The sequence below is a fragment of the Lepidochelys kempii genome, chromosome 3, assembly GCF_965140265.1.
Source record: "Lepidochelys kempii isolate rLepKem1 chromosome 3, rLepKem1.hap2, whole genome shotgun sequence".
NCBI classification, from domain to species: Eukaryota; Metazoa; Chordata; order Testudines; family Cheloniidae; genus Lepidochelys; species Lepidochelys kempii.
The window spans coordinates 178280082-178302438 of NC_133258.1; the positions used below are offsets into that span (position 1 = coordinate 178280082).

Here is a 22357-nt window from a genome sequence, read left to right on the forward strand (position 1 = left end):
TGTGTCTCCAGTGGAGGCTATGTTGCATAAGGCATCAAATTTTTCAGAGTCCTAAGCAATGTTTTAGGTGCAAACCATGCCTTTGTTTGAGCAGGTTGTGTTACTATGTGGACAGAAAACCCCTTCCACTTCTGTATGCTGCGTGTATGCTACAGGGTTAGACTGGCATAGCTACAATGACATACCTATGCCAACACACAAACAGTCCAATTCAACAATTGGGATATCTGGGAGTCTGAGATCATCTTAAAAAAATTAGATCATAGGCATCAGGAAGCAGTAAGAGGCATGTTTATTCCACTAGCAAAGGGGTCATAGAAAAGTGAGTGACAACCTAAGTGGCCACACCTTAAAACCAACAGAAGGTGGGGGATCTCTCCGGGATGAGTAACAGTTTCTTCTTGTCCTGGAGAGCAAAACCTCCCAGTACAGGTCATGTCCTGTTTTCATTCATGACGTTCCCCATTTCCTCCATCCTCCTTTCCCTCCCCTTTCTATGCACCTTGCCCTCCTCTCCTCTCGCTTTCCCTTGCCTCTACTCGCCCTGTGGATCTCTCCTTTCCCGGCTGATCCCTCCTCCCTTCCCAGCCCACCCCGCCCTCGGTCACTGTATTGGCACGAACTCAGCTTGCCAAGGGCCATACCCCGCTACCTGTTTCCAGGCCAAGCCCCTCAGGGCCTGGGGGTCCCGTCCCACGGATCCCCTACTACTGCCCCCTCAGTGCCCTTCTCCCCAGCGCCCTCCTGCCCTGCCCTGCTCCGCTCCCCCTGAGGTGAGTCCCCGCCCCCATGGGCTCCTCACTTCCCCCCGCCCCGGAAGAGGCTATATATGGTGGCCAGCCGCGGGGCGCCCCAGGTGAGGCGCCGAGGCTGGGCCCCGCCTCCGCCCTGATTCACTCAGTTTCGGCCAGGCGGTGCGGGGTTTATTAGCCCGTCCTGGCCGGGTGGGGCTGCGCTAGCGATCGCAAGGGGCGGAGCGGCGGCCCCAGGCGGGTGTAACCGGAGACGGGAGGCGCGGCGGGACTCGGCCACTACCTGCGGAACCTGTCGGGCGGCCCGCTCAGTGACTGGGCGCGGTTCCCCGAGGCGCACGCACAGGTCGCTCTCCCGCAGCCGACAGGGCCAAGCGCTCCGGACTCCCCCCGACCCTCGCTCCCCGCTAGCCATGGAGCTGCTCCGCGGGGCTGCGCTGCTGCTGCTGGTGGCCGCCGCCGCCGTGTGCTGGGCTCAGCAGGACCAGGGTGAGTGCGGCCCCACTCCGCCCGCCAGCGGGGTGCCCGAGGGCCTCGGCCCGCGGAGCTGCCGCCCGGCCCCGCGCCCCACCCGTCCGGGCCCCAGAATGGCACCTCCCGCCCCTGAGCAGCGGCGGGGCGAGGCGAGCTCTCCGCCCTGGCGCTCGAGACGCCGCTGGGGCTAACGCGGGCGCCGCCTGCTCCGCGCGGGGGACGAGCCCCCGGGGGACGGAGCCGGGCGCGCCGCGGGGCTGGGGAAGGCGCCGGGCCGGAGCGTCCCGTTCCCATCTGGGCGCCTGAGCCGCGCCCCGGAGCACCTGCCGGGTCTCGAGAACTAGCTCCCGGGCTGCCCCGCCCTGCGGGGAGCTGCGTGGGCGGTGCCGAGCCCGGCAGTGTGGGGTGGGGTGGGGGCGGCGGATGCTGGGGGCGCTGCCCGGAGAAGCCCTCGGCCGGGAGGCGAGACCGTCCGTGGGGTCCGCAGCCGGTCTCGGCGGCTGGCACGAAGCCAGCATGGCCTGAGGAGCCGAGACGTTCTCCCTTCCCGTTCCCGCCCTGCCGTGCGCAGGCTGGCCCTGCTCTAGCCGCCCCGCTCCGCTCTGTCTCGGCACGCGCCCGCAGCCCGCTAAAACGCGGGAGCGGGCCCCGTTCGTAAGGGGTGAAGTACTCACAGCCTTCTTGGTGGTTTTCTTTTTCTCTCTTAATCTCTTTAGGCTGTACATGTTCCAAAAACAAACGCACAACCAACTGCAGTCTCAGTTCTGGTACCTGCCAGTGTATGTCCTTTGGGTCACACGTCCCAGTCAGGTGTGACACACGTAAGTATCACCTACACTCCTTGGTTTGGACAGCTTCTTACTGTGATCTTTTCAGGTGACAAATAAGAGCTTACTAGGTCTGACCACTGGACTGCTTTGGCAGTGATTGGTGCTGGCTGCTTCAGAGGAAAGGACAAGAAGCCACAAAATGGGCACTTAAGGAATAATTCACCCTTAGGGAAAGTTTCCTAACCCTCTGTTACTGAGTGAAAAGGTTATAAACCCCTCAAAATTTGCTTGTCCTGTCTAAACAAGTTCTCCATATTCAAATCTATGTATATGCCCCCCGCCCCCCTGTTTTTTTTAATCCTTGTCTTATGTCCCCTGGTAAGGTTTTCTTCTAGCAGCTTTCCAATTGCTGCCTTTCAGTAGAACATCATTCTACTTAGCAAACCAAAACCAGTCACTGATGTTTTGAACCAATGGTTCTGGTAACTTCAAGATGAAACTTTTTTTTTTAACTATTCTTAGTGACTTCAAAATGTCTGCTGATGAAGGCAGAAATGGCTGGCTTAAAGAAGGCTGGTCGTCGGGAGAGACCAAAGTATGCATATGTAGACAATGATGGTATTTATGATCCTGACTGTGAAAATAGTGGCATCTTCAAGGCTAGGCAGTGCAATGGAACTTCCTGTTGGTGTGTGAACACTGCTGGAGCAAGAAGAACTGAAAAGAGTGACACGGAGTTGAAGTGCAGTGAACTAGTCAGAACAAGGTCAGTCTTGTAACAGAATATGACACCGTAATGTAATAGTATGTGACTTGCCCTCTATATTTTGTACATAAGGGAAAACATAGGCGTGTATATGTGAACCATGAATCCAGTAGTCCTTACCTCCTATTAAGTTAATCAGTTTTTAAAATAATTTGATACTTCATTTAATACAACTGTATCAGTGTGCAGGGAATGGTGGAAAGTTTCTAGTCCTTCTTGCTCACCACAACTTAATTTAAAAATAGGTTAACATTAACCTCAGAACATGAGTAAGCAAAATATTTTAATATATTGGTGTAGCTGACTTTGTAGCTACTTTAAGTATTTGCTCTAACTGCTTGGCTTTTATATTTCAGCTGGATCATCATTGAAACAAAACACAGTGAGAGAAGTACAGCTGTGGATGCTTCTCGTTTGAAGGAGTAAGTGCATCAGATTAAAACATCTACTGTTTGTGCTATAGTATGCAGTTGAGGATGTCTATTTTTTGCTAGGTTTCAGAGTAACAGCTGTGTTAGTCCGTATTTGCAAAAAGAAAAGGAGTACTTGTGGCACCTTAGAGACTAACCAATTTATAAATTGGTTAGTCTCTAAGGTGCCCCAAGTACTCCTTTTCTTTTTTACTAGGACTGCCAATTAATTGTGGTTAACTCCAATGATTTTAATTCAAAACAAATTAACATGGCGATTAATTTTTTAATCAAGTTAATCACACTGTTTGAACAATAATAGAAGACCATTTTAAATTTATTCATATTTTGGATGTTTTTCTGCATTTACAAATGTATTGATTTCAATTATAACATAGAATACACTTTATTTTTGATTACATATATTTGCACTGTAAACAAAAGAAACGGTATTTTTCAATTCACCTCTTACAAGTACTGTGGTACAACTTACAAATGTAGGTTGTTTTTTGTTACATAACTGCACTTCCAAACAACAACAATGTAGGCTCTAAAGTTTTACAAGTCCACTCAGTCCTAGTTCTTGTTTGTCTTAGCGATTGGCTGAACAAGTTTGTTTACATTTACAGGAGATAATGCTGCCCGCTTCTTACTTACAATGTCACCTGAAAATGAGACCAGGTGTTTGCATGGCAGTTCTGTAGTGGGCATTGCAAGGTATTTACGTGCTAGATAGAATGAAGGGGCATATAAATACCTTGCAATGCCCGCTACAGAATTGCCATGCGAACGCCTGGTCTCACTTTCAGATGACATTGTTTACATTTCTGGGAGATAATGCTGCCCGCTTATTTACAATCTTAGTGATTTGCTGAACAAGAAGTAGGATTTAGCGCCTGCAAGTCCTCAAGTTTTCCATTGTTTTATTTTTGAGCACAGTTATAGATTTTTGTTACATATTTTTAAATTGCGCTTTCATGATAAAGTACTTGTATAAGAGTTTTTCGATTTACTATTTCATCTTTTTTACAATGCAAATATCTGTAATAAGTGTAAAGTGAGCACTGTATGATTTGTTGTAATTGAAATATATTTTAAAATACAGAAGAAAATCCAAAAATATTTAAATGGTATTCTATTATTATTTAACCATGCAATTAAAACTGCAATTAATCACAATTATTTTTAATCCCGTGATTGATTTGTTTAATTGCTTGACAGCCCTAATTTAAACTAAGTAAAATACAATATTGCCAAACCTAAGAAATTTTAGTTAGAACACCAAAAATAATTGGCCTTCTGGTTTGAGTCTTTGAGTTACACTTACGTCCCACTATCGTGCTCTTCCCTGCAACTGTGAGGGCTAGAAACTTTAGATTAAAATTGCCATGTAATCACTTGAGACTGAGCTGGTGTGTGTGGTGTGTTTTTGTTTTTTTAAAGGCAAATATTGCAAGCATCCCAATACCTGACTCACTTCATTAGAAGTTTTGACTTGGCCTTCACAATGCTTTATCATACACTCCCATGAAAGTGCCAATTGCCACAGGAGCTGTTGCTATATGTAGTTCCTTCTATAGGGGTTGTCTTACTCATGAAAATGAAGACTCCCAATATGTTTGGGTGGTGGTCTAGCTTCTATGTAAATTTAGAGTTGCTACATTTTAATATTGTAATCTTCTTGCAGAACCATCAAAAATGAATTTAATAGGCGTTATTTGCTGGATCCAAAGTATATAAGTGATGTTGTGGTAAGAGGCGTACCTTTTTTGTTACTTAGAGTTGTGTCAAACTCAATTTAATATTTTAAGATTGAGCTCATACAGAGCAAGCATTTTGGTGCTAGTATGACTAAAACACTGTTAAATTGGAATATTCCAGTTGAATAGAAAGGATGATAGTATTGTTTCAGTGTAATCATTCAATTGACTAAAGTAGAGCCTGAAGAGTAGGCAGTGCCTAAATCTAGATTAGCTTTAGAGTTGGATTTTCTCCGTTCTCTCTCCAAAATGGGAGAGATGTGCTTTGTTTGTGAGGAATCTACTCTTGCTCAAGAACATGTTTCTGAGACACTGCCCCTACCTTCCCTTTCCTGTGAATCCTGTCCTGACAATCCCTTCGTGAGTAGTTCAGGATTTTGGTCATGTCTGAATTGGAAAAATCAGAGTAAAGGCTGGTGCAAATTCTCATCAATTCACTGTGCAAAATAATTCTAAAATTCCTCCCCCCACCATATAGCTAACTTCAGTTTGAACCATTGCATGGTTAAGCAGCATCTAGTGTGCTATTTTTGGTATTTCCATCTTCTTGTTCTCAATCTGTAAAACTGCTCATCAATAACATTTAAAAGAGCATAATTCTATGGGATTGCTTTAAAATATTATAAATCACTTGTTAATTTTTTTCATCAGTCCAGTTGTTTACAAGGAAGTAATTACAGTAACACTGCTTTTACTTTTGCAGTATGAAAACCCTTATATCACTATTGAACTGAAGCAAAATGCTTCCCAGAAGTCTCCCCAGGATGTGGATATAGCTGATGTGGCTTACTACTTTGAAAAAGATGTAAGAATGCATTAATAGTTTGCTTTCAAAACAGTGACTTCTAACAACTATATTTGAGTTGTATTCAACATTGTTTAGATGGATTATTGCAGAAGAGCAGTGTGCTAATAAGTGCCTCTTCAACCTCCCACAGGTCAAAGGTGACACTCTAATTCAGAATGGCATGCTACATATTAACATCAGTGGAGAACCTTTAAAATTTGGTCAACCTCTAATTTACTATGTTGATGAAAAGGCACCAGAGTTTTCCATGAAACGTCTGACTGGTGGTGTTGTTGCAGTTATTGTAGTGGTGATACTAGCAATTGTTGCTGGAATTGTTGTACTGGTAAGTTTAGCTGTAAACTAGTTAAGTAATACTGGCAATGTACACTTTGTGCCAGCACTCTAGACCAGTGGTCCCCAACTCTTTTTCTCTGCTGCAGCACACCTCGCGCTCCAAGGGGTCTTCCTCCTTCTCCTACCACCCCGTCCCCAGTGAATGACAGCAGGAGGGAAGGGGATGGGAACAGGAGCTGACCTGTTGCTCACACAGGAGGGGTGGGAGGAAGAGAAATTAAGCTCTGATTGGTTGCCCTGGAATAGACAAGGCCAATGGCTAATCAGAAGGGGGCATTCCCTCACTTTTTCTCATGTGTACTTTTGGAAAAAATTCCGCAGCCCACCTGTTTGGGCCTGACACTGCATGACTGTGCTATGGCTCACCAGCTGGAAAACATTAGTGTAGACTACAGAGGAGCAATCATGTATATTACAGCAGAAAATGATTTCTGTAAAATGACTTGCACTCAGTCTGTAATCTGACTGTATAAAATAAATGACCTCACACTTGTCTCATTCAGAGCTCAGTCTCTGAATGAAAAGCTTGTTTTTGTTCTTTTTCTGTATAGCTTTGATGCAGCATACAAGTAGGTGATTGGGAGAGTGGAAGATAGGAGAATTTAAATCTGTATATGGATGGAGATAAGATTTTTAATCTGCTAGTCCAATGTAGTAAAGTGGATAGCAGAAACTTTTTTTTCTTTCCCTTCTTTAAGGATTCAAGGTTTGGGAAAATTTAAAGCACAGAGCAGGCTTGAGGCTGAACACTGAATTGTGATGCTTGACTTAACTGTCTAACCTATCTGTCTTTTACAGGTTATCACGCAGAAAAGGAGAGGAAAGTATGAGAAGAGTGAGGTAAGTTCTAAAGGACCGAAAACACTTCATTTAGAAACAGACTTGTGTGGAGTTTCACTTTCCTCAGGATTCGTTTAGGGGGAAAGACTTTTTCAACTAAGGCAAAATTTTTTGTGTGGGCTGCAAAAAAAAAGTCAAAGCTTTGTGTCCATATACAAGTGACTCTAGTTGCAATGACTTAGTGTGGCCAGAGCTCATGTTTTTAGAAGTCTGAATTTCTGTTTAGCTACATCCTTTCCTAATATCTACAGGATTATGACTATATACAAGCAATGTACTTGGCACTAGGGGCAGTCTGATGCCAAGAACTTTTTTGTCTGGTACTTCTGTGCCTTAAGACTGAGGCCTCAAATGAGGAAGGCACAAAGCATCTAGCTTTAAAACTTCTGCTCTCTGCCAAGCAGAAAGAAAAATTCAAATTTTTTGGGTTCCTTGAGGTAGTACTGGCAAGCCTAGCATTCTGTGATGTAGCAGCTGTGGTGGTGGTAGTAGCAGATTTGACTATATGGTCTATGTACTGATGTCTAAAACTCTTTTGGAAAAGGGAGGAGTAACTCTAAAACTTGTCATAGCATTGTGGCAGACCTCTTTTTGAGCAAGGTTAATGCATATTGGGTGCACTAAGCCCAAACATTTATGCAGGCATTCAGTTCCTGGTAACTGAGTTAAGCCCATTCATAATTGTTTGCAGCATCTACTAACAATAGTTAACTTAAGCCCATGAGTAAGTGGTTGCAGGAGGAGAATTTTATTTTCTGTTTGGCTGAGTGAAGTGAGGCCCTACACAGTGCATTCCAAGCTATGGCCATGAATTATGTAAGCATGGGATGACAATGGCTGGCTATGATAGGGTGTTTGGGGCAGTGGTAGAGCTAATAGAGGGACAGGGGAGTGACTGCCACCACCTCCCTCCCCACAGTGGCCTTTAGGTAAATATAATTGTCTTCCATCATCTGTACCATTAATATTTTTCTCCTTCCCCACCAGGCAAAGGAAATGAATGAAATGCAAAGAGAACTAAACCCATAACTGAAGTCAGTAGAAGACAAATTGTGAACTATTAAGAAGGCAAACAGAACTGAAACAAGACTAGAAGTGTGGATTTCAATTTGTAAATGTTTGTGGTCTACAGGGAAAAAATTACGTGACTTAGTGATCTCTCAAATTCTAATGAGCATAGATAGGATAAGTACTAGTACCATTGTCACCAATCTTGAGGGGGTGGGAGGGATACAAGTTTAATTTGGGAGCTGGCTAACTCTTCAAGAGGTTGTAATGATCTGAACGGCAGAAGTGTTGCAGTAACCTGCACATCAGAGTATACACATTTATTACAAACTTCCTACTACCAATGGAAAATTAATCTAAATACACTTTTTTTTTGAGGCTGGCCTTGTCAGGATATAGCTACAGAACTCTGAATACCTGCTATCTGGCTCATGTATAGTTGAATATGGCTTTGTTTTTAAGGATGTCTGTATGTACACTGTCTTTGATACGTTTGCTGTAACTTTTTTATGACTTGAATTTAATAAAACTCTAAAACAAATTTTCAGCTCCCTCTTTATTATATTGAATTTATATTATTCTGCTAGTCTAATTAAACTAATCATGCAGTACTTCAGTACTATCCTCTGTGCTCCAACTGTAAAAATATCTACAGAAGAAAGTAAGCAACCCAGACGTACATGTGCTCTAACCTTCCCATAGGTTTCAGAGTAGCAGCTGTTAGTCTATATTAGCAAAAAGAAAAGGAGTACTTGTGGCACCTTAGAGACTAAGAAATTTCTTAGAGCATAAGCTTTCATGAGCTACAGCTCACTTCATCAGATGCATTCAGTGGAAAATGCCACACAAACTTCCTTGTGGCTGGACTTTACAAAAACTAGACAAGCCATTTACAACACACGCTTTGCTTCTCTACAAAAGAAAAGGGACACTAAATTATCTAAACTACTACATGCCACAACAGTGGTTCCCTTAACCCACCGAGCAATATTGTTGTTCTATCCAACTATACGCTTAGCCCAGCAGAAGAATCTGTCCTATCTCAGGGCCTCTCTTTCTGCCCCTCCACCCCCACAAACATAATACAGTTCTGTGGTGACCTAGAATCCTATTTTTGATGTCTCCGACTCAAGGAATATTTCTGAACAACATATTAACCCACAGAGACCTTCCTACCAAGACTACAAAAAGGAGGATTCTGGGTGGACTCCTCCTGAAGGTCGAAACAGACTGGACTTCTACATAGTGCTTCTGCTGATGTGCACGGGCTGAAATTGTGGAAAAGCAGCATCACTTGCCCCATAACCTCAGCCATGCAGAGCACAACGCCATCCACAACCTCAGAAGCAACTGACATCATAATCAAAAAGGCTGACAAAGGAGGTGCTGTCATGAATAGGTTGGAATATGAACAAGAGGCTGCTAGGGCGCTCTCCAACACCGCTTTCTTCAAGCCATTACCCTCTGATCCCACTGAGGGTCACCAAAAGAAACTACAGCATTTGCTCAAGAAACTCCCTGAAAAAGCACAAGAACAAATCCGCACAGACACACCCCTGGAACCCCGACCAGGGGTATTCTATCTGCTACCTAAGATCCATAAACCTGGAAATCCTGGATGCCCATCATCTCAGTCATTGGCACCCTGGCAGCAAGATTGTCTGGCTATGTAGACTCCCTCCTCAGGCCCTACGCTACCAGCACTCCTAGCTGTCTTCAAGACACCACTGACTTTCTGAGGAAACTACAATCCATTGGTGATCTGCCTGAAAACACCATCCTGGCCACTATGAATGTAGAAGCCCACTACACCAACATTCCACACAAAGATGGACTACAAGCAGTCAGGAACAGTATCCCCGATAATGTCACAGCAAACCTAGTGGCTGAACTTTGACTTTGTCCTCACCCATAGCTATTTCACATTTGGGGACCATGTATACCTTCAAATCAGCGGCACTGCTATGGGTACCCGCATGGCCCCATGGTATGCCAACATTTTTATGGCTGACTTAGGGGACAAGAGCTGAGGAAGCGTTGTTCTAACGCCCCTACTCTACTTGCACTATATTGATATCTTTTTCATCTGGCCCCATGGAAAAGAAGCCCTTGAGGAATTCCACCATGATTTCAACAATTTCCATCCCACCATCAGCCTCAGCCTGGACCAGTCCACACAAGAGACACTACATAAACACCACCCTATACCAGAAACCTACTGACCGCTATACTTACCTACATGTCTCCAGCTTTTATCCAGACCACACTACACGGTCCATTGTCTACAGCCAAGCTCTACGATACAACCGCATTTGCTCCAACCCCTCAGACAGAGACAAACACCTACAAGATCTCTGTCAAGCATTTTTACAACTACAATACCCACCTGCTGAAGTGAAGAAACAGATTGACAGAGCCAGAAGAGTACCGAGAAGTCACTTACTACAGGACAGGCCCAAAAAAGAAAATAACAGAACGCCACTAGCCATCACCTTCAGCCCCCAACTAAAACCTCTCCAACGCATCATCCAGGATCTACAACTATCCTGAAGGACGACCCATCACTCTCACAGATCTTGGGAGACAGGCCCGTCCTTGCTTACAGACAGCCCCCCAACCTGAAGCAAATACTCACCAGCAACTACACACCACAGAACCACTCACCAGCAACTACACACCACACCACAGAACCACTAACCCAGGAACCTATCCTTGCAACAAAACCTGTTGCCAATTGTGTCCACATATCTATTCAGGGGACACCATCATAGGGCCTAATCACATCAGCTACACTATCGGAGGCTCGGTCACCTGTGCATCTACCAATGTGATATATGCCATCGTGTGCCAGCAATGCCCATCTGCCATGTACATTGGCCAAACTGGACAGTCTCTACGAAAAAATAAATGGACACAAATGAGACGTCAAGAATTATAACATTCAAAAACCAGTCAGAGAACATTTCAGTCTCTTTGGTCACTCGATCCCAGACCTAAAAGTGGCAATTCTTCAACAAAAAAAAACTTCAAAAACAGCCTCCAATGAGAGACTGCTGAATTGGAATTAATTTGCAAACTGGATACACAGGTAACTTAGGCTTGAATAAAGACTGGGAGTGGATGGGTCATTACACAAAGTAAAACTATTTCCCCGTGTTTATTCTTCCCCCGCCCCCCCCCACTGTTCCTCAAACGTTCTTGTCAACTGCTGGAAATGGCCCACCTTGATGATCTCACTACAAAAGGTTCTCTTCTCCGGCCCCCTCCCCACCTCTCCTGCTGGTAATAGCTCTTGTTACAGTGTATATAGTAACACCCATGTTTCATGTTCTGTGTATATAAACCTCACTGTATCTTCCACTGAATGCACCCAAGGAAGTGAGCTGTACCTCACAAAAGCTTATGCTGAAATTTGTTAATCTCTAAGGTGCCACAAATCTTCCCATAGAAATTCAAGTGCCATGTCTTATGTGCACCTAAACATTCTTATTGTATTGGCCATTCACCTTTCTAGCTGGGTGCAAACTGTTTAAGCTCTTGTCTTCTAGGATGCTTGTTGTGGACATGATATAAACATGGCATCCATTTCTATTTTAAATGGATAAATTATATCAAAGCCAAAGACTACCCAGTTGTTAAATACTAACACAGTATATGCGTGTGTAGCTTTGATTTGTGGGGAAGGAGGTCTTCATGTGCATATAATTGTACAACTGCATTAAAAAATGCAGATTCCTATGACATAAGTTCCTCAACCCCTGTTCCTACTCAGTAAGGTGTTCAGTACTTTATTCAGACTTGCCCTTTTAATACATTAAGTTAGCTGTGCCTATCATGAGCTTGCATAAATCTTAAGCATGTATAATCTTTCAAGTGCCAAAAATCTTGGGGGCAGGATCTAATGTAAAAATGGCTGTCAAACACCTCAAAATGAAAACCATTTTAAAAAATGTCTCTTGATTAGTAATACTTAAGGTTAAGATTTTTGTCATGGTTATTTTTAGTGAAATTCAGGGACAGGTAGTGGCAATACACAAAAAAGTCACAGAAGCCTGCAACCTGTCCTTAACTTTCACTAAAAATAATGGAGGGCTGACCACTGGGGGGAACTGAAGCCTGAGTTGCTGCCATGGGAGGGGGGGGGGAGCAGAAAGCTCCAGTCCCTGCCCCCACCACTGCAGCGGACACTAAAGCTGAGGAAGTCAGAGATTCCTTAAAGTAACAGAATTCATAACTAAATTCTATCCTTGGTAGTAATCAACACTCAGCAGAACAGAGGGCTGTTTCAATATCAAATCTAACTTTGTCTCTAGTTTTGGCTGGAGAACTCCTTTATTGTTTTTTAAAAGGTTGAAAGAATATAATAAGGGGTTCAGCCATTGTTTAGCTGAGTTTAACTCAGTCTCTAAAGTAGTGATCCCCTCTGATTCTTCTAACAATCTAAACCATAAATCACAAATCTTAAGCCAGTTGCTTTCAGTCTAAGATGTGTAACAAACTGAATGCTAGGTAACCTTAATGGCTCTGCTCTCAAGATTGATTGAAGTTTTACTTCATATTCAGGCTTGTTAGTAGAAATATTTCTGTGGAGTCTGGTTGCTTTGGACTCTACTCCAGTCTCAAAGGGACAGGTTTTAAACCTGTAGATCCAGTAGAACATACTGGAAATACATACTGAGGGGTTAGTTAAGGTTGCATTACAGAATTCTGTTTAACAGGAGCTTTAAATTTTTGTTAAAATTTGACTGAAATAGAAAATGCCACAAGGCAATGTAAACTTTGACTATTCAAAATTTTTTGGTGTTTTGAATGGAAAATAATATGGCTGTGGAATGAGTAACTTCAAAATCACCCCTGCAATTTTACACTGGATTGTCTTGCTTTTGTTGTGATTTCTTTTGCAAGAAATCTAAGTCTGGATCTTATCCTTTAGCTGTGCTTGCTCTTCATTTGCTGATTCCTAAAATATCAGTTACACATCAGTGTTAGAACAATTTATAACTTTTTAGCCATAACAGAAAATACATGTGTCAAGCTAAATCCACAGAACCATGGAATCTAAACTTGTGTCTAGAAATCACTTTTGAAAATAAGATTTAGGCTTCTAAATCAGTTCAGCATTGCAACACCTAAATACCTTTAGAATCTGGGATTAAGGCCATAACCTCAATCTCAAAGAGAAGTACTGTTGCACACTCTCCATTTTAAAAATATGTTAACAGAACTTCTACAAGGTCATAAACCACATGTCTAACATGAAAATCCCCAGTCTTAGCCACTCCCCTATGCTGACTTTCCGGGTGACTAGACCGGTTTCGGTTATCCTGTGTTAATCACTATAAAGTACATGCTTCTCCCAGAGCCAGGAATAGAATATAGGATTTCTAATCACCCATTTCTACTGCTTACTAGTAAACAAGCGTGAAACCCACTTGGAAAGTGTCAAGTCCTCCTCCACTGGTTTGCAGTTACTCCTGTAGCTCAAGTAGTAAGGCAGCCTAACCCTGGTCTATACTACAGGGTGAGGTCGAATTTAGCCACGTTAGGTTGATTTTAAAATGAATGCGTCTACACAGCCAACCCCATTCCGTCGAGCTGAAGGACTCTTAAAATCTACTTATGTACTCCTCCGCAGTGAGAGGAGTAGTGCTAAAATCAACCTTGCTGGGTAGAATTTGGGGTAGTGCAGACACAATTTGATGGTATTGGCCTCTGGGAGCTATCCCAGAGTTCTCCAATGTGACCCCTCTGGACAGCACTTTCAACTCCGATGCACTAGCCAGGTACACTGGAAAAGCCCCGGGAACTTCTGAATTTCATTTCCTGTTTGGTCAGCGTGGCGAGCTCAGCAGCACAGGTGACCATGCAGTCCCCCCAGAATCACAAACGAGCTCCAGCATGGACAGAAAGGGAGAAACTGGATCTGATTGCTGTATGGGGAGAAGAATCTGTGCAGGCTGAACTCTGATCAAAAAGAAAAAATGCTAATATTCATGCCAAAATTGCATGGGGCATAGTGGAAAGAGGCTACAACAGGGACACACAGCATGCCCCATGAAAGTCAAGGAGCTCAGGCAAGCCTACCAAAAGACAAAGGAGGCAAAGGGTCACTCCAGGTCAGAGCCCCATACATGCTGCTTCTGTGATCAGCTGCATGGCATTCTAGGGGGGAACGCTACCACTACCCTACCACTGTCCATGGACACCTGCAAGGGGGGAGTCTCACGCAAGAGGGAGGAGAATTTTGTGGATGAGGAGGAGGAGGAGAATGCATTTAAAGCAGGAAAGCAGTGAATCCGTTCTCCCTGGCAGCTAGGATCTTTTCATCACCCTGGAGCCAATACCCTCCCAAGGCAAGATCCCTGACCCTAAAGCCAGAGAGGGCAGCTCTGGTGAGTGCACATTTGTAACTACAGTACAGGGTTTAAAAGCAATAGTGTTTAATGTTTGATTTGCCCTGAAGACTTGGGATGCATTTGCGGCTAGTACAGCTACTGGAAAAGTCTGTTAACATGTCTGGGGATGGAGCGGGAATCCTCCAGGGACATCTCCATGAAGCTCTCTTGGAGGTACTCTGAAAGCCTTTGCAGAAGGTTTCTGGGGAGAGCTGCCTTATTTTGTCCTCCATGGTAGGACACTTTACCACTCCAAGCCAGTAGCAAGTAGTCTGGAATCACTGCAGCACAAAGCATGACAATGAATGGTCCTGGGTTTTGGTCGCATTTAAGCAACATTCAGTCTTTATCTTTCTGTGTTAGCCTCAGGAGAGTGATGTCATTCATGGTCACCTGGTTGAAATAGGGGAATTTTTGTAAGGGAACAGTAAAAGGACTCTGTTCATGATGGGTTGTTTGCGCTTGGCTAAAAGGGATCTTCCTGGAGAATAGCCACGCGGCAGGGGGTAGGGGTGAAGGGATCATTTCAGAGAAAAGCCACACGGCGGGGGGAGTGGTGAAGGGATTATCCCAGAGAAAAGTCATGCCGGGGGGTGGGGGGAGGTGTGTGCTGCACATCCACCTGGAAACTGCAGCCCCTCCTTTTAAATGTGAAACCCAACCGGCATTGCTTGCTATTAGAAAAGAATGGTGCTGCAGTTTGAAACCATTCCCATGTTATGAAAGCATAAGAAGCCAACTCCACATACCAAAAAGCTTACCATGGCTGCCTGGAAACCGAATTCTCTTGCCCAGACGTTTGTGATGTGTCACTATACCGGCAAAATGCAACCTTGTACCTAAAGCACATGTGCTGTCTGCTGTGAATTGCTTGATTCACTGTGAAAGAGTCTCCCTTTTGTTCTCAGAAATGTATCATCTTAAATTTTACTCTCCCTTTTTATCTCCCTGCAGGTGCAAATGTTTCTATGCTCCCCCATCATCTCCATCCCTGAGGTTATCGCAGATTAGAAGGTGAAAAAACCACACTCGCGATGACATGTTTTCCGAGCTCATGCAGTCCTCCTGCACTGATAGGGCACAGCTTAATGTATGGAAGCATTGAGTGGCAGAGGCCAAGAAAGCATCAAAAAGCTGGATATGAGTCAACAGTGTGCCCTTGTTGCCAAGAAGGCCAATGGCATTTTGGGATGTATATGTAGGGGCATTGCTAGCAGATTGAGGGACATGATCGTTCCCCTCTATTCGACATTGGTGAGGCCTCATTTAGAGTACCGTGTCCAGTTTTGGGCCCCACACTACAAGGAGGATGTGGGAAAAATTGGAAAGAGTCCAATGGAGGGAAACAAAAATGATTAGGGGACTGGAACACATGACTTGAGGAGAGGGTGAGGGAACTGGGATTGTTTAGTCTGCAGAAGAGAAGAATGAGGGGGGATTTGATAGCTGCTTTCAACTACCTGAAAGGGGGTTCCAAAGAGGATGGATCTAGATTGTTCTCGGTGGTAGCTGATGACAGAACAAGGAGTAATGGTCTCAAGTTGCAGTGGGGGAGGTTTAGGTTGGATATTAGGAAAAACTTTCACTATGAGGGTGGTGAAACACTGAAATGCGTTACCTAGGGAGGTGGTGGAATCTTCTTCCTTAGATATTTTTAAGGTCAGGCTTGACAAAGCCCTGGCTGGGATGATTTAGTTGGGGATTGGTCCTGCTTTGAGCAGGGGGTTGGACTAGATGACCTCCTGAGGTCCCTTCCAACCCTGATATTCTGTGATTCTGTAAAGTGAGCATTAAGTGAAGAGCAGAAGCAGGAGGCGATGCTGAGGCTAATGGGGGAGCAAGCGGACATGATGAAGCATCTGTTGGAGCTGCAGAAGAGCACAGACCCCCACTGCATCCATTGTATAACCGCCTGCCCTTCTTTCATATCCTCCTCACCCAGACACCCAAGAACGCGGGGTGGGGGAGGCTCCATGCACCCAGCCACTCCACTCCAGAGGATGGCTCAAGTAACAGAAGGCTGTCATTCAAACAGTTTTGATTTGTAGTGTGGCTACAATAAGCAATGTGGGCTTGGCCTTCCCTCCTCCCACCCCACACCCCACCCCACCCGGGCTACCTTGTCAGTTATCTCACTTTTTTTTTAATTAATACAGAAAGAATGCATGGTTTCAAAACAATGGTTACTTTATTTCCTTTCCCAGCTGTGATCGAAGTGAGGAGGGTGGTTGGCTTACAGGGAATTAAAATCAACAAAGGGGGCAGGTTTGCAGCTCGGAGAAACACACACAACTGTCACACCATAGCCAGGTCAGTCAAGAAACTGGTTTTCAAAGCCTCTCGGATGTGCAGCATGCCTACCTGTGCTCTTCTAATCACCCTGGTGTCTGGCTGCTCAAAATCGGCCACCAGGCGATTTGCCCTAACCTCCCACCCTGCCATAAACATCTCCCTGTTACTCTCACAGATATTGTGGAGCACACAGCAAGCAGCAATAACAATGGGAATGTTGATTGCGCTGAGGTCTAACCTAGTCAGCAAACAGTGCCAGCAAGCTTTTAAACATCCAAAGGCACATTCTACCACCATTCTGCACTTGCTCAGCCTGTAGTTGAACTGTTCCTTACTACTGTCCAGGCTGCCTGTGTACAGCTTCATGAGCCAGGGCATTAAGGGGTAGGCTGGGTCCCCAAGGATAACTATTGGCATTTCAACATCCCCAACGGTAATTTTCTGGTCTGGGAAGTAAGTCTCTTCTTGCAACTGTTCGAACAGACCGGAATTACTAAAGATGCGAGCGTCATGCATCTTTCCCGGCCATCCCATGTTGATGTCGATGAAATGTCCCTTGTGATCCACCACTGCTTAAAGCACCATTGAGAAGTACCCCTTGCGGTTTACGCATTGGTTGGCAAGGTGGTCCAGTTCCAAGATAGGGATATGTGTTCCGTCTATTGCCCCACCACAGTTAGGGAACCCATTGCAGCAAAGCCATCCAGTATGACCTGCTGTGACGGTGCTGCCCATGGGAGCCAGCTGAGGTCACTCAGTCAGGGTGGACTGCAAACAGAACAGGGCAGACAAACCCCAAAGGCTGGTGGATATTCCAATACTTAGATTTACCAAGCCAGCACAAAACAGCTTCTATAGCACCTCCCTGGTTACTGACAAGTCCAAATAATGCAGTTCCCTTAAAGTGCCCAGCCTCAGGCCTCCATCCAGACACACAGGTCAAACATATGATGATAAATTCTGAAAATCTTATTTCGTCATATAAAAGAAAAGGTTCTCCTGATCCCACAGGACCAAGCCCCAGACCCAGGTCAAATGATAACTCAGATCTTACCCAAAATATACGCTTACAGTCAATCCTTATTAACTAAACTAAAATTTATTAAAAAGGAAAAGAGAGAGCGTGTTGGTTAAAAGATCAATACACATACAGACTTGAGTTCAATTCTTGAGGTTCAGATACATAGCAGAGATGAGTTTGTAGCAGCCAAAAGTCCTTTTAGAAATAGTCTGGAGGTTATAGTCCAATGTCCATGTTCAGGGTGACTCCAGTCAGTGACTGGGGATCTCAATCCTTATGGCTCAGGGTTTCCCCTTCTTGAAACCCAAAGCAGATCTGAGATGACGAAGGATCATGTCCCAAGGTTTTTATACATTTCCTGCAGCCTTTGGCCTGAGAAAACAATAGGCTTAACTTTCCTTCTTCCAAACATCATGGCAATTAGCACAGGATAATTTATCCATTAAACAGTTCAGATACAGGTTATCACAACCTTCAAAGAGACATAGACAATAATACTATTTCACTCAAGTATATGTTAATATTCCTTTTTTGATCTTTGAATCAAAGCTATAGCAATAGACAAGATTTGTTTGCTTACATCACAAGACTTGAGCAAACATCTACTCTTCTATCGCTAACAATGCAGACTTGCGTTTCAAAGCACTATTCATTTACATATCTTCCTAACCAGTCTTTAAAGTTCGGCCATGGGTCAGGTCAGTCTGTGAGTTAATTAACTCTTTCTGGCCCTGTCATCTTTCAATGAGATATTATATTACACTCATAACGTCACACCTGCACATTTCCCAGAGTCACTACCCTTGATAACAGAATGTCAGTGATTGCATTGGCTACTTGGATCACAGTAGTCCCCACAGTAGACTTGCCCACTCCAAATTGATTCCCAACTGACAGGTAGCAGTCAGGCATTGCAAGCTTCCACAGGGCTATTGCCACTTGCTTCTCAACTGTCAGGGCAGCTCTCATCTTGGTATTCCTGCGCTTCAGGGCGGGGGAAAGCAACTCACAAAGTTCAAGAAAAGTGCCCTTACGCATGCGAAAGTTTCACAGCCACTGTGAATCACCCCATACCTGCAACACTATGCAATCCCACTAGTCTGTGCTTGTTTGCCGGGCCCAGAATCGGCATTCCACTGTATCAACCAACCCCACTGCTGCCATGATGTCCCAATTGCCACAGCCAGTTGTGGAAAAAATCCAGTAGGCCTAAACTTCCCAAGTAGGCCTAAAACTTTGGTCAAGCTAACTATGTGTGTAAAAACATAAGTAGAGGCTGAGAAAAATTCCACTGTGGGGAAGTTGCAACAGAACAGCTTAGGAAATGTAACCCTAACAGTTAGAAATTAGGAAAGACTCACTAACTGCACAGAAGAACCTGTCAATAACAGGAAAAGCTTGTTTTGCTATATCCCAAACAAGGAAAACTACTGTTAAAGCCTATACTATTTGCCAAATAAGGAAAACACTGTTAAAGGAAGTGTACTTATAAATTGTGGTTTTCAGCTATATAAACTCCCGTATTTTCTGCTTATGCAGACTTATGGCTGACTCTCCCTGTATACGTATACTTGAATAAAGCTCCTCAGGCATTTCTGATTTCAAACACAACGCGTGGTTAATTTTCCATCACACCCGTGCTTTCAGGAACGTCTGTGCCCATGTCCTCATCACAATCGTCCTCATGGTGGCATCTCTTAGCCCCGTTCTGCACATACTCCAGCATAATGCGCAAGGTATTTAAAATGCTCACAACAGCAGCGGTGAGCTGAGCAGGCTCCATGCTTGCCGTGGTATGGCGTCTGCATGGGTAACCCAGGAAAAAAGGTGCAAAACAATTGTCTGTCTTTGCTTTCACGGAGGGAAGGAGGGGTGACTGACGACATGTACCCAAAACCACCCTAGACAATGGTTTTGCCCCATCAGGCATTGGGAGCTTAATCCAGAATTCCATTGGGAAGCAGAGACTGCAGGAACTGTGGGATAGCTACCCACAGTGCACTGCTCCGTAAGTCAATGCTAGCCACAGTATTGAGGACACACTCTGTCAACTTAATGTGCTTAGTGGGGACATACACAATTGACTGTATAAAATCGATTTCTAAAAATCGACTTCTATAAAATCGACCTAATTTTGTAGTGTAGACATACCCTTAGGTGCCACAAGGACTCCTCATTGTTTTTATAATGAAGTCTGTGTTTCTTTGTTTTCTTAGGGATTGTTTACACACATTTGCTGTATAGTTTTAACTATTTTGGTTTAGAAACACAGAGAATTAAGCCCCCTAATGTACATGCAGTTATACTGTTATAAAGGTACTCATATCAGTGTAGTTTACAAAGATAAGCTATGTCAATGAAAGCACTTTTAAACTAGCAAAACTGCATCCACTCTAGGGCGTTGTATTGCTTTAACCATATCTATTTCTAAACTGAGATAGTTAGAATGGTACATAACCATTTAAAGAGCTGATCTACACACAGTTTATTTGCATTGTTCAGAACTGTTTCAACAATTGTTTTCTACTAATCTCTTTTTTTAAGCAATTGCACTGGGCTTTACCTAGTTTTGTCTCTTTACTGAGCAAGCACTTGCTAGCAAATGGTATAATTATATACAAGTTAATATGTGTGGGGATGAGGGAAGAGAGAAACCAGAAGTGAGAGTGCCTGAGTCCTGCAGCCATGCTGAGGCAAACCTCAACAGGACTGTTCTTTCTCCTCCCATCCCAGTGGTTACATCTATGTGTTGGCTTTTAGCTTAGAAAGACTGACAAATGGGCTTTTACATAAAAGCCAATGAAGCCAACAAACTTCAATATAAGGTGTGAGGTCGTGCGTTACTTTATGCACATTCAGACTTTTCATGCTTCCTTCACAGTAGTTTTGAAATGCTGGAAGAGCTGTTTGCTACGGAAACATATCTGAAAGATGAGTTACCAAAATATCGAGTGTCTTCCATTTTAGCACTTTCTGTGCCTTTGCCTAGTTTAGAAAACTTGTTTCCTTTTTTAAAAGCTATACTAAGAGATTCTAATCACTATATCCAGTTATATGACGCACATTAAATATTATCTTAATTTTCCATTTGCACCAGTTCCTTGGGCTAGGGAGCATGCATTTTTAAAATCTCTGTAAAAAGTGTAAAAAAATATGATATTTTATAAATCTTTTTAAAATAAAGATTAAAAAGGTTAGATTAGGACAAATCGTAAAGCATGGGTTTTTTAAAATTGGTTAATTTAAGCAATGCTGTGTCTTGCTCCAAGCAGAAACATAATTAAATATATAGAACTGTTATGGTATGGCTGAAATAGCAGCCTCTTGTGGAACTTCCCAGCAGCCTGACAGGGCCACGGGTATCCCGGGTGCGGGGGAAGGGAATGGGGCAGGAAGTCTCTGTCCCCTGCATCCACTGAGCATTCCTACAGTCTTAACCTCTTTGGTGTGCTGGAGGAGATTAGCCCCAAAATGTTCCCAAGCAAAAAGTAAAGTCAACTCATGATTGGGGTCATTCCCAGTGTCCAAAACAGTCGCTCTCTCCTGGGGGCTAAGTTCTTCTCCCCCAGTGGCTACCCTGACTGTCAGGCCTGTTTCTCCACCAGCAAAGCTCCCTTCACACAGACAGACAAAGCTCTATCCTGTTGCCTCACCAGTTTGACCGGAACTACTACTATTTCTTGGGTTTTGTGGCATAACAGACTCATTTTTGAGTCTATGACCACCATCCACTGTACTTCATATCTTGTTCATGACTCAGAGTCTCGCATCGGTACTCTTAAAAAATTGCAGGTTTCAGAGTAGCAGCTGTGTTAGTCTGTATCCATAAAAAGAAAAGGAGTACTTGTGGCACCTTTAGAGACTAACCAATTTATTTGAGCATAAGCTTTCGTGAGCTACAGCTCACTTCATCAGATGCATTCAGTGGAAAATACAGTGAGGAGATTTATATACACACAGAACATGAAAAAATGGGTGTTTATCATGCACACTGTAAGGAGAGTGATCACTTAAGATGAGCTATTACCAGCAGGAAAGTGGGGGGGGGGAGAGAAGACCCTTTGTAGTGATAATCAAGGTGGGCCATTTCCAGCAGTTAACAAGAACGTCTGAGGAACAGTGGATGGGGGGGGAATAAACAAGGGGAAATAGTTTTACTTTTTGTAATGACTCAACCACTCCTATTCAAGCCTAACGATACAGGTAGATGTGCTCGTTCACCTGCACATCTACCAATGTGATGTATGCCATCATGTGCCAGCAATGCCCCTCTGCCATGTACATTGGTCAAAATGGACAGTCTCTACGTAAAAGAGTAAATGGACACAAATCAGATGTTAAGAATTATAACATTCATAAACCAGTCGGAGAACACTTCAATCTCTCTGGTCACTCGATTTCTGACCTAAAAGTGGCTATTCTTCAACAAAAAGACTTCCGAAACAGACTCCAACGAGAGACTGCTGAATTGGAATTAATTTGCAAATTGGATACAATTAACTTAGGCTTGAATAGAGACTGGGAGTGGTTGAGTCATTACACAAAGTAAAACTATTTCCCCTTGTTCATTCCCCCCCCCCCCCCCCGCCAACCTGTTCCTCAGAGGTTCTTGTTAACTGCTGGAAATGGCCCACCTTGATTATCACTACAAAGGGTTTTCTCTCCCCCCCCCCTCACTCTCCAGCTGGTAATAGCTCATCTTAAGTGATCACTCTCCTTACAGTG

General features: G+C 44.0%; 1 protein-coding gene across 1 annotated transcript; it reads left to right on the plus strand.

Annotated features, from left to right (window-relative positions):
- The first annotated feature begins 916 nt into the window (after positions 1-916).
- Positions 917-8465, plus strand: EPCAM (epithelial cell adhesion molecule). The gene is made up of 9 exons (XM_073339149.1): positions 917-1241; positions 1943-2047; positions 2519-2762; positions 3119-3184; positions 4860-4923; positions 5636-5737; positions 5871-6065; positions 6875-6916; positions 7904-8465. The coding sequence occupies exons 1-9, from the start codon at positions 1166-1168 to the stop codon at positions 7943-7945; spliced, it is 936 nt and encodes a 311-aa protein (XP_073195250.1). The 5' UTR covers positions 917-1165; the 3' UTR covers positions 7946-8465.
- Positions 8466-22357: the final 13892 nt, after the last annotated feature.

Bases quoted from the DNA above. Each gene is read 5' to 3' on its own strand.
- EPCAM (XM_073339149.1), top strand. From the start codon at position 1,166: ATGGAGCTGCTCCGCGGGGCTGCGCTGCTGCTGCTGGTGGCCGCCGCC. The intron at 2,048-2,518 runs GTAAGTATCACC...AACTATTCTTAG, and splicing joins CCCAGTCAGGTGTGACACAC to TGACTTCAAAATGTCTGCTG. The intron at 3,185-4,859 runs GTAAGTGCATCA...ATCTTCTTGCAG, and splicing joins GATGCTTCTCGTTTGAAGGA to AACCATCAAAAATGAATTTA.